Source organism: Macrosteles quadrilineatus, unplaced genomic scaffold (assembly GCF_028750875.1).
Source record: "Macrosteles quadrilineatus isolate MER2022 unplaced genomic scaffold, UCM_ALF_1.0 Scaffold_3__2_contigs__length_128488019, whole genome shotgun sequence".
Classification (NCBI taxonomy): Eukaryota; Metazoa; Arthropoda; class Insecta; order Hemiptera; family Cicadellidae; genus Macrosteles; species Macrosteles quadrilineatus.
The window spans coordinates 12,695,572-12,708,810 of record NW_026542596.1 but is presented as its reverse complement, the minus strand read 5'-3'; the positions used below and the strand labels follow the sequence as shown (position 1 = coordinate 12,708,810).

The 13,239-nt window shown below is 36.5% G+C and overlaps 1 protein-coding gene across 1 annotated transcript in view; it reads right to left on the bottom strand.

Annotated features, from left to right (window-relative positions):
* Positions 1-13,239, bottom strand: part of LOC128988837 (cyclin-L2) — a 35,576-nt gene that overhangs the window by 13,370 nt on the left and 8,967 nt on the right. The window contains exon 2 of the mRNA XM_054410523.1: positions 11,749-11,933. Coding sequence (XP_054266498.1) covers positions 11,749-11,933 — 185 coding nt within the window. The remainder of the gene's footprint in view (positions 1-11,748; positions 11,934-13,239) is intronic.

Here is a 13,239-nt window from a genome sequence, read left to right as displayed (position 1 = left end):
TAATATTCCTGAAGATTTTGTGTTAACCGAGCTTTTACGTAGTAGAGTTGTAAATCTCCAATTTAAACACCAATTTAATAGGCCTATAAATTTGCCAAGTTTGTTCAAAATATATAAAAAAGCAAACTACAACATTTTACAATATTCTCTATAAGATTAACATGGGAATTTTAAATTAAATTTATTTTTGTTTTCTCCGTTAACAGTTATCGTAAAAAACTATTTGATATACTAAATTATTAGTTTTTTTAAGCTCTTAAAAAAGGTCTAGAGAGAAGTTGGGAAATTTTGGGTTTTGAGGGACAAAAATGAGAAAAACCATTTTTAACCTCATAAAACCCCGTTCTCATGGTCCGATCATCCTGGTTTGCAAAATCATTGAACATAGAGATGGGCGGGTCCCGAAATTTTCCCGATTTCCGAGACGGGATTACATTTGATTCGGGAATTTGTCGGGACGGGATTTGGTCCGATCGTCGGCGGTTTTGCCGCTTCGCGAGTGACGATAACGGCGCTATTGCGAGAGATGTCCCGGGAACGCAGGGGGCGAAGTCATTTTGACGATCGCGCCATGACAGCGGAGTCATACCGACGATCCCGCGGGTCATACCAACGATCGCGCCGTGACCGCGGGTCATACCGACGATCGCGCCGTGACCGCGGGTCATACCGACGATCGCGCCGTGACCGCGGAGTCATACCTACGATCACCCAAGGACCGCGGAGTCATACCGACGATCATGCCGTGATCGCAGGAGGCGAAGTCATTTTGACGATCGCACCGTGACAGCGGAGGCATACCGACGATTCCGCCGAGACCGACGATCCCGCGGGTCATACCGACGATCCCGCGGGTCATACCGACGATCGCGCTGTGACCGCGGGTCATACCGACTATCCCGCGGGTCATACCGACGATCGCGCTGTGACCGCGGGTCATACCGACGATCGCGCCGTGACCACGGAGTCATACCTACGATCATGCCGTGATCGCGAGTCATGCCATGATCGCGGAGTCATGCCGACGATCACCCCGTGACAGCGGAGTCATGCCGACGATCACCCTGTGACCACGGAGTCATACCGACGATCATGCAGTGATCGCGAGTCATACCGACAATCACCCCGTGACCGCGGATTCATACCAACTATCACGCCGTTACCGTGAGTCATACCGACGATCACCCCGTGATCGCGGGGTCATACCGACGATCACGCCGTGACCACGGAGTCGTAACGACGATCACCCCGTGATCGTGGAGTCATACCGACAATCACACCGTGACCGCGAGTCATACCGTCGATCACCCCGTGACCGCGGATTCATACCATAGATCACGTCGTTACCGCGGGTCATACCGACGATCGCGCCGTGACCGCAGAGTCATACCTACGATCACCCAAGGACCGCGGAGTCATACCGACGATCATGCCGTGATCGCGAGTCATACCGACAATCACCCCGTGACCGCGGATTCATACCAACTATCACGCCGTAACCGTGAGTCATACCAACGATCACGCCGTTACCGTGAGTCATACCGACGATCACCCCGTGATCGCGAGTCATACCGACGATCACCCCGTGATCACGGAGTCATACCAACGATCACCCCGTGATCACGGAGTCATACCGACGATCACCCCGTGATCACGGAGTCATACCGACGATCACGCCGTGACCGCGAGTCATACCGACTATCGCGACGTGATCGCGAGTCATACCGACGATCACCCCGTGACCGCGGATTCATACCATAGATCACGTCGTTACCGTGAGTCATACCGACGATCACGCCGTTACCGTGATTCATACCAACGATCACGCCGTGACCCCTGCGTGACCATGCACTCAGCATAGCAACGCTGGTGGCGCTGCCTACGAATTGACAGGCAAAGCTCTCTCAAAACGCTTAATGCTTTTTACCATGCGGTTGGCATTCTGGGTTATAATAGTATGTATTCTGTGCCGCGAGTCACATGTTTCTATAGGTACCTGTAAATTGTTGTAACCAAACCATTTTTTGGGTTTTTATGGATAGTTTTATAGATAAGTTATCGTGTTCACGGACACACACACACACACACATACATATATATATACTGTATTATTATCTATTGCATGCGCCCACGTTTTTATTTTTAAATCTTACAAGAATTTATTCTTTGAACATATTCTATAGATTATTTCCTACTTTAATGTGAAATCTATTTGGGAGCAGAACCTGTACCTCTTAACCTCTCTTCTTTGAACAAACTGTCAAATTAAAGTATTTACAGCTGACTTCAATTGATATATTTACATTCTTCCAAAATGTAAACATTGAAAATTTGGAAGCCTATGGGGCGTATCCCAAGGGAAATATGAAAATAAAATGATATAATATAGCATTGTCTCTAGTAGTGATGGTCAAATCCAGGAATTTCAAATAATGAATCTGAATCCTAAAAAAAATCAAACCACAAATGGACTTATGGTAATTAAAAAAGCAAGAATGGAATAGGAACCATTTAAAAATAAATACTACACTAACCATAAATGACTACTCTTTGCAATGAAAAGTTATGTAACTACTTTTGACACACGGCAAAAATAACAGACGACTAATCGGTTACATCTTTTAAAACCTACTTTTAAATCGATTGGTATGTCGGTATACTTTATTTGGACGGCAAATATTTATTTAGGTACACTTGTTAATTTTTCGTTGATCGATAGTATAGGCCTACTCTGTTCATAAAATTTTAAATAATATATTAAATACTAAACATCAATTCAATCCACAGTAGGGCGTCGATTGGGAATCGCATTGTGTAACTTTAAACGTTGTGTCGTCCGTCTAGTGTCTACGGTACAGTTCCGCTATTGCTTGCTACACAAACGCAGACAAATACTTATTGCGGGCGGTCAAGGTTAAGTCGATGATAAATGGCGGCAATAGTTGCTCGAACGCTCGCACTGAACTAGAGCTACAACCAACAACCGAAGGTAGCACTGAATACTGTATGCGAGAATTGAGATACGTTGGCCCCCATATGTACTAAGGGAATATTACAATGGAACTAGGGGATTTTGGGATTGCAAGCCAACAGCCAATAAGTTGGTTGATTCTTCTAGTGGTACCAACATAACAACATTTTACAGCGGCTCGATTTTCTAACAGAGTTGCCGTGCCTGTGCTACCTCCATTTGGATGTTTTCAGTCTACGACTATTTCGTTACGTAAAAAGCAAGAGAGGTTCCCTGATTCCATTTACTTATCAGACTTGGATACGATAAATAACAGAGAGCGCACAATGATTTTGGACCGGCATGAACTACGCCGGTTGTCTAACTCAGAATGTAAATTAACAACAAAACATTGACCATTACATCTTCCTTAAAAATATGAGTTTTTAATGGAAATGGTATCGAGAGTCGTGAGTAATATTTCATTTGAGAACTGGTATCGAATCGAGAAATTCTGTTATTTCCCTATCCCTATTTTTAAAATACAATTAATATTAGACTAGGACGTAATTCAAGCCATGGCCATGGTAAATAGACCGATGTGTTGGTTAAGAAACAGAGTTTGGCTTTGTTCCAGCATGCGTAGATCGACACTGCTGCTACACTAAATCACAGAAAACATACTACTATAACCCAGAATGCCAACCGCATGGTAAAAACCATTAAGAGTTTTGAGAGAGCTTTGCCTGTCAATCCGTAGGCAGCGCTACCAGCATTGCCATGCACTCAGTATATCCATATAGAGCTTGCAGCTAGTCAGTGTATAATCGAATCTCGTTAATCGCATCTTAAATCCGAATCTTTTCTTAGGATTCGGGTGGGTTCGAGATTCGGATTCGACACATCCCTAGTCTCAAGTACATCGGGAAGTAAGTTAAAAATTGTTTGCTTATTTATACCAAACAGACAAGAAAGCGAGCTAATAACAACGTTTTAAAATACACTTGCCCCAGCAAATGTGCTGACAGACTAAGTGAATTTCCATTTGCCTGATCGGATTTCTACTGAAATATTCCCTTTAACATGTTAGATTTATTCCCCATATAAATTACATTTGATTTAGAGAGTACCTAAGTTTGCTGCTACAAGGTATGTCATCAAATGTGTTCTTTGTTGTTTGAATGCTAATAGCTTGGTATGAAATAATAAAATTCACCAAAATTTATCAAAATACATATAACAGCCAAAAAATTCCTGGAATGAATTTCTGTGGACATTTAGCGCAAACGCAAGTGGCAAATTTGCCTTGCAGTAGTTAATACGAATCCTGGAGAAGGCATATTGGTAGTAGGGGTATAGATGACGAGCCGTTGGTAAGCGCTTTTCGTGTACATGCAAGTCTAAATTGTTGGTTACTGTCGGTCGTGTATCTCCTGCACTGAAAAATGGCATTTCATAAACAGTGTGCGAACATTAAGTTCTGTCTGTGTTTCACTAAAAAAAACCATGAAGTGAGACTATTTAGTTTAATTCAAGCTAATGGAGAAGAGGGGATGAAGAAAAGTCAAGTTTATGAGTGACACAAACGGTTTCGTGAAGGTCGTGAAAGCATTGACGATGACCCTGGTAGTGGACATCCTTCAACAGCAGTCAATAACGTAAATATTGAGCGAGTACGACAAGTTTTACATGAAAATCGGAAATTAACAATGGATGAAACTGTATTTGAGATACATTTATCTCAATGAAGTGTTCACGTTAACACCATCCTTCATGATCAATTGAACATGCATCGAATTTATTCGTGATTGGTTCCAAAAATACTGTCTCCAGAGCACAGGAATGTTAATGGCTGGTGAATTTATTGATATGGTCAATGCAGATCCATATTTTTTTAATTAAATTGTGACTGGTGATGAAAAATAGTGTTGTCTCTACGACCTTCCAAATTTTTACCACTCAGTTTGTGGTAGCCTACACGACCGACAGTAACCGACAAAGTAAGACTTGCAGGTACACCAAATGCTGCATCACGGGTAGTTAGCAATACCCCACTACCAATATGCCTTCTTCCCCAGGAGCCGTACTAACTACTGCAAGGTGAATTTACCGCTGGCAATCGGGCTAAATGTCTACAGAAATTCTTTCCTGGAATTTTTTTACTGTAGTAGTATATCCATAAACATGTAGACTACAGCAGTTTATACATTCTGCCATAAGATTAACATCAACAAATTTTTAATTGATGGTTTCTATTAATTTTCTACCTATCCATGTATCAATGAAAGCTTCTATTTACTATTTTTTTTTTTAGATTTGCAAATTGATTTGGAATGAAACTGCAAGATTTTATATTTTGCACCCAAAACACCCTGTTTCCAAAACCTGATTGTAGTGGTTTGCGAATCTGTCTGAATAAACCTAGGTTTACACATTTGCATCGAATTTCAAGCTTTGTCCCAACGTACATATATATAAATGAATTTGAATGGATGGTCTTTTGACCTCTGGGGACATCGAAACCAAAAAGTAAAGTGGTCTCAGATCTAGGTCTTACCTTGAGACCTATGGTAATAGCAAACTCCTTATATGGAGAATTTGCCAACAACCAAAATACCACAAAGTAATTTAAATTTTGCATTTTGTAATATGTACATTTCAAAATCTGTAGCATGCAACGTACTTTAAAATCAAATGCACTTGATTAACATTAAAGTCTGAAAAATAAAAAGCCATAAATCCTCATGCACCTTCACTATACATTAAGTTTTTTTTCCTAGGGACGCTAGGCACAAGCCCGGAATTGTTTTTCACATTACTTCAGGCTAGACCTAGGGGTTGCGGCATTATCACATAGATAAAATCCATTGGTTATTTGGTGGGATTTGAACCCGCGACCTCTGGAACTGAAGTCCCACGCTCTAACCACTAGATCAGCTTGCTCCCCCTGCCTATTCATAGTGATCTAAAGAGCAATAATAATCATCCTTTGTGCTCATTTTCTTGTTTGGCAATTTCGTTGGATTTATGATATTATCTTGTATTTTGAACAGTTCTTAATGTAGTGGGGCATTCTATGTGTAATAGTATTATGACATGTATTAATTGGTATTTATACTACCATCATTTCATCATAATGAGATCTGGTCTACCAACGAAGTAAATCTTTGCCAGAGCACAGATTGCACGTATAACTTATGTGCATCATAGATAAGAATTTCTCTCTTGATTGAAAAATTAAAATGATGTTAGATTGTAGCAAAACAGCCTTAAATTATTTTGTGCTTTCTTGGAGATGTTTCTTACACAACTTTGCTTCATGAATTAAGCTTTGCTCCTTGGTTTTATCAGTGTACTCATAAATTTATCTGTATTAGTGTATTTTTTCTCTTAAGCTTAAGTGTTGAGTGAATTCTGTGCTTGTTTACTCCACACTCTTTTTAATGTTGCATCTACAAACAACTCCACAGTAAGTTTTCTGCAATGTTTAAGCTGTATTAAAATTTATTGTAAGAAATATCATATGTTTTTTTATATGTTTAAAGATAGTTTGCTATCCATAAATGCAATCTGACAATTTTTTCATCACACAATCATCTTTTTCAACCAAAATATAAAATCAACATTTGGTTAGAACTCACTGAATACAGTAGAACCCCTCTTATCCGACTTCAGTATAACCGACTCCTCGGGATATCCGACCTATTGTCCGACTGTCTACATTTTTTCTGTCTGGGGCGATAACGCCGAGCGTGATCGGTTGGCCGAAAGGCCGATCACGAATGTTGCCATAATCACGGCAAACGATCACCACTGTCGCCGATAACGGGTGTTTCTGATGTTGCGGGAGACAGTTACCAAAGTCGCGGAGACTGCAAGTTACACTCACCGGTGTTGCCATGGTCGCGGGCGACGATTACCGAAGTCACGGAGAATGCAGTTTATACTGATCTCGATATCGACCTGGCTGTTCCGACCATGGCTCAGTCCCACCATGGTCGGATATAAGGGGATCTACTGTACAACAGTTTTCTACTGAGGTAAAATGCAGATCACTTTTGTTTTGAAATTGAAAATAAATTCTATATGTATGTACACTCACTGTTAATAAAAGGTCTGTTGAACATCATAGCTGTAGCCTAACCTTTAAGAATATATTTAAAAATATCCATGTCCCTTGGAATTTGTAGGATAGAATGTTATTGTTAAACTTCAAATAGGCAGCAGCTAAATTTTTCTCAACAACTCAAAATTATCACAAGGATTTTGTAGCCTACAGTTTATTTCATTTTAATCATTTAATCTTTTCGGCCTAGTATTACTAATGTAATCAAAAATGAATTAGCTATACATTTTAAAATTATTGTCAAATTGTATGGTTAAGTCTTTTAGATTAAGTTGTATAACGAAATTTGTATGCGTTGACACTATTCATGTACGTAAAATGTATAAAGTGAATAAAGATAATTTGATTTAGTGTGGATTAACTCCGCACTAGTAAGTACTACGACTATCTGCAGTACTAGCATGAAAATTAGACCAATTTGTAAGACAAAAATGTGGTTCGGATTTCACTATAAAGTGAAGGTCTCTTAGTTGCCATTGGCTGCCGTATGGGCTATTAATTAACAGTCCTGCCCAAGGAACATTTTGGCCTTAGTCAGTAACAAGACTACAAGATCGTGCCCATTCATCCGACAATAATCTCCATTCATACTTGGCTTAAAATACCTAAATTCGTATTGTCGCCATTTCAGTTAAAAAGTATTAAAAGTAAAGTATTAGTATAACTGGGTGAGCCAGCAAGTGGAGTGTCAATTTTAACTTTTCGAATAGACCTGACTCAAGTTTTTAAACACTTAAAAGTTGACATTCAGCAACCATGGCAAAAAGATTGCAATTTGACCCGCAAGGACGGGAAACTTTACTAAGTTGTTGGATAAAAAATACCCAAACACAAAAGATGAGTAAAACACGACTTGAACCATGCAATTAAATTTACCATCTATATTTTGTACCTTGAGTCCACCTAATAAATAATAAGAATACAATTAAACACTGTAGATATGCGACCTTATGTTGGTATATGGCCTTAAACTAAAGCTAAAAAATAAAAGACAAAAACATTTCAAGTAGTGACATGAAAATATGAAGTCTCAAGCCGTAGTCAAGTGCAGCCACTGTAACATAAAAACTGTAAAATTTCTTAACTACAAATACCAATAGGACTTAAAATGTTATATGTCCAAGATAAAGTTGTGATTTCTTTAAACAAATGTTACTAAATTCTAACAAATTGAGCCATTTAGTCAAAGAAAAACCAATTGAAATTATAAAGTTTAACTGTTGAGTTAATCTAATAAAGATGTAGCTTAGTTTGATTTGGATAACACAACTACAACTTTTAAGTAATGTTTTTGAAAACATGTTTAGCTAATTGAAATTGGTTATAGTTGTCACATAATGTAAAGTAAATAATCTCAAATATAGCAATGATGAAAAATGGCAGCCTACTATTATACAAAACAAAAACATAATCAAAACTGGTAATGTGTATATAGGCCTGCATAAAAAATGTCCGTTGCATTAATTAGGCAAATATGTTAAGTAAGGAAGAAATGTTAAGAATATTCACATTTAAATGTTCCAACTAGGCCTATTCATATAGTTAGGAATGTTTGAAATTAAAAAGCGTAATTTGAAATAAAATTCCATTACGGTTTAAGGGTAGGCTAAGCCTAGGATACTGAGACCGTAAGTACAAGTACCGTTTTCATTATTGTTACTTCAAAATTACTCCAGACAATCAAATAATTAAATTAAGTATCAAGAATCACTAGGCCTTTAATACAATTAATAATTTACTTGATTTTCTTTCCAAGAACATCATTTCTTACTTCGTAAAATTATAGTGCCAACAAAACTTGAAATGATTTCAGGATATGGATTCATATGGCAGAAAGATTTGACATTTCACTCTATAAACACCCCAAATGGAGGCTTATATTTTGCTATAAATATCCATTCTACAAAATATAGGAAAAATTAAAACTGTTCAATCATTAATCTTTGGACAATGGTTTTGATTTCTAAATAAATTGTAGGTATATGCTTCGCTTGAATGAAATTTAGGAAAGCTGAATCCACAAATGTCTAAATAAAACTTAAAACTAGTAACTAATCCTAGGAACTATCTTAATACAAACTGTATGGGGCCGATGGCTCGTAGGCAAAGAAAAAATAATAGATATTCCAGAGGAATGGTGCGTTGTTTGTTGACTGTAGAGGTTGAGGTGTGGCAGTCCATTCCACAACCCGACCCTCCCTCGACCCATGTAGGGGCGCTGGGACCGGGGGCTGTGGAAACATCTGCAATACGGAAGCGAAACCCTTGAGCAATGTGTAACACATCCCAAACTTACACTACACTTACTACACTAGTTAACACGGCCATATGTATGTACAAAGCAAAAAACAACCAAGTAGAATACGACAAGTGTTGTTGGCTGTCTGTCTATTATAATTTAGATAGACAGATTTTACTCTTTAAACCCCCATTGAAACTATTAAACCCCTTATTTTTGTAGAATTCATGCTATATTTTGGGGCAATATCCTTGAAGTTTTTCAATACATATAGCCTAGGTACCTACATCTAAAAATTTTTAAATTAGGTCCAAAGCAAAAAGTTAGTTATTTATATTTTACAAATTTACAATGGCATTTAGGCCTAACTAAAACCTTTAACAAATCAGCAAAAGGAATATAGGTACCTACTGAACAAGATTGAAACAATGCATTAATAATCACAAATATCAAAGAAAAAGTAATTTCTTCGTAATTTCTTTACTGTAATAACTTCATACTAACAAATATTCTCTTTGTTAGCTAAGCCTGAGCGTAGTGCCCAAGATTTTTATAAATTGAACAATTAAGGCTAGGCCTACTTAAAAATATTTTTGTAGGATAAATTACGTAAGTACAATCATGAAGGCATATGGCATCAAAATTACAAACAAGGTTGTACAGTAACTTAAGTGGTAAAAACAAAAAGTCTTCATACCTGCAAAATCCATCTATTTCTACAAGATATCTTCTAGGCCTATGATGACAATATTTAATTGATGATAGGAAATGCCTCTTGAGGCATATATATATGGCGATTAATACTTGAATTAGTTTATTTGGATGTGCAAAGATTTAATTAGTTCAAAACAAGTCCCTTTTAATCTAATACAAATAATAATTCAAATTAACGCAAACAAACTTTTAAGCTAACCGTGTATAAAGTTTAGGTTTTTATCAATTTTTTTTAAAGTCTAGCATTTAAAACTTGCCCGTGATTTTACTAATCCAAAAGTTTTTAACATAAAATCCGTGGTTAAAACATCTTTATTATTGGTGGTTTAAAATTGCATTCATTAAAAAAATCATTCAAATAAGAGGACAATTTTAAAATGTTTTGCAAATATTATTGCCAAACCTGCTATCAAACAAATAATAACCATTTTAAAATAAAATTTACTAAAAAATAAATTAACATTTAAAGATGAGATTTTTATCATGAAACAGAATTATTAGCTTATCTGTAGTCTTCCATGTTAAAAAAACATTGTCATCAGGAAACAAGGTATTAGAAAGAAAAATAAAACAAGACTAGAGAGTAGCCCTGTCAGTAATGAGCACTGTTAATGACCTTATCTAATGATTACATTCTTAATGTCTTGCATAAATAATAATTATCTAGAAATGTATTCTTTATAAACCTATTCTTTGGATTTCTGAACATACATACTCATAATTCATAATTCATTCATTTTTCAACAACAAAACATTTCAGTTTTATAACTTAAGTTGTACATTAAGTTTTAACCTATCTATATATTTGGGAGTTTGATTCGTGTTACCAACTGAGACTAAATAATACCAGGTATACAGGGTGAACAACTTAACTGTGTCACAATTGGTATCTCAGAAACTATTAGATTTAGAGAGAACATTAAATGGGGAACTTCAACTTACTTTTAATGGCATAAAAAAATATGAATTCCAATGTTTCAAAAATGGCCGCCATTTTCCAACATGGCGGCTAACTTTGGAATTTCTTATGGAACACCCTGTATTTTATGATTGTTTTAGATTCTAGATGCAATTTTAAGACTTTTTTACTCTTGACATATTTTCTCTAAACCTACTCGTTTAGGAGCTACAGCTTGTTAAACTTTAAAAAAAGCTAATGACATAATGATTATAACCACACGGCAAGCTAATTTTTCTAAGTTCAACCCGCTGTAGCTCCTAAACGAGTAGGTTTAAAAAAAATTCCAAGAGTAAAAAAGTCTTAAAAGTGCATCCAGAATCTAAAACAATCATAAAATACAGTGCGTTCTATAAGAAATTTATAGTTAGTAGCCATATTGGAAAATGGCGGCCATTTTTGAAACATTGAAATTCATATTTTTTAATATCGTTAAAAACTAGTTAAAGTTCCTCATTTAATGTTCTCTCTAAATCTAATAGTTTCTGAGATACCAATGGTGGCACAGTTAAGTTGTTCAACCTGTATAAATAAAACAAAACAACACAAATCCCAGGAAATAAAAATAAAGTGTTTATTAGAAGAATTTTGCCAAGAAATCCTGAAAATAATCATTAAGTAAAAAATACAACAATTTAAACAACACATTACCAAATGACCAACTCTCTCCGAACATGTAAACTAGGCTATCGCAACTTATTGCACTTTATTATTTTTAATAGATGCTGAGACAGTATATAACAAAAAAATATAGTACTTACTTTTGATTCTTTACTTGACGTATGTGATGAAATACATTTATAACATCTCTTATCCTTCGTGGTGCTTCCTCAATTTTAGAGGCAAGGCAAACACACCCCATTGCTGTCGTTTCCATGGGGTGGCGAACAAAAGACTTTGAATAATAAAACCGTTGAAACAAAACTTGTCCTGTAGCCATTGCCACCTAGAAATATAAAATAAGTTGTTTTTTATTGATAAACTTTCAAACTTAAGTTGTTAAGGCCCTACAAATATGGTGAGCTAATTTTTTAACATTAACGTAAAATACTAACTTAGTTAAACACCTACTATCAATTAAGCTAAGTTAGCCTATAGGCTACTTATATATTTTGACATGAATAATGATTCAATCGAGGGTGATTTATTAGTCGTAAATAATTAGTAAAAACAAGACAATTAAAATATACGGAAAGTAAATAAAGAAATGTCTCGTCTTATAACACTTAAAACATATATTTACGCTTATACTGTTACTCGCAAGACGGTAAATATACAAAAAAGGTGGTAAGTGGTGATCGGTGGAGTGTCCAATCGAAATCGATCACCATTTACCACCTTTTTTGTATATTTACCGTCTTGTGAGTAACAGTATAAGCGTAAATATATGTTTCAAGTGTTATAAGTTTCATTAATTACTTTCCGTAAATTTAATTACAAGTACGATGCTGATCAAGAAGTTATTTAGTTAAAATACAGGGTTAGTAAAAAGTGTGGAGACCCCCTGTTATTTTTTTTAATGGCCCATACTAGAAAAACTAAACTCGGCACACCTTTATGGCATGTTGTGAAGTACTTTTTGAGCATAACCGTCACTTGGTGTACATCCCCAAAATGGGGGATTTTGGGGGAAACTCAAAAATTTCAAATACAAAGACCTACCGAGTGACCCCTCATTTTGAAGGTCCTGGTAAAAGAAAACCAAAAACGCAAACTAGAGGTATTTATCTCAATCCAGTAAAAAATGGCAGCCAATTGAAATTCTCAGAAATTGAATAAACTTGCAGCTTTCCAAGTCTGGAGACCCCCTGTAAATTTAGTAGCGGCTCACACTAGGAAAACTGAACTCTACACACCTTTTTGGCATGTTATGAAGTACTTTTTAAGCATAATAGCCACTTGCTTACCAAACCCAAAATGGGGGATTTTGGGGGAAACTCAAAAGTTTTAAATGATAAGCCCCATCAAGTGATCCCTCATTTTGAAGGTCCTGGTAAAAGAAAACTTACAACGCAAACTAGAGGTTTCTATCTCAATCCAGTAAAAAATGGAAGCTGATTGAAATCTTTAGAAATTGGAAATAACTTGCAATTTTATATTCAATTGGCTGCCATATTTTACTGTGTTAAGATAGAGACCTATAGTTTGCGTTGTTAGTTTTCTTTTATTATGGCCTTCGAAATGAGGGGTCACTCGATGGGGCTTATCATTAAAAATTTTTGAGTTTCCCCCAAAATCCCCCATTTTGGGTT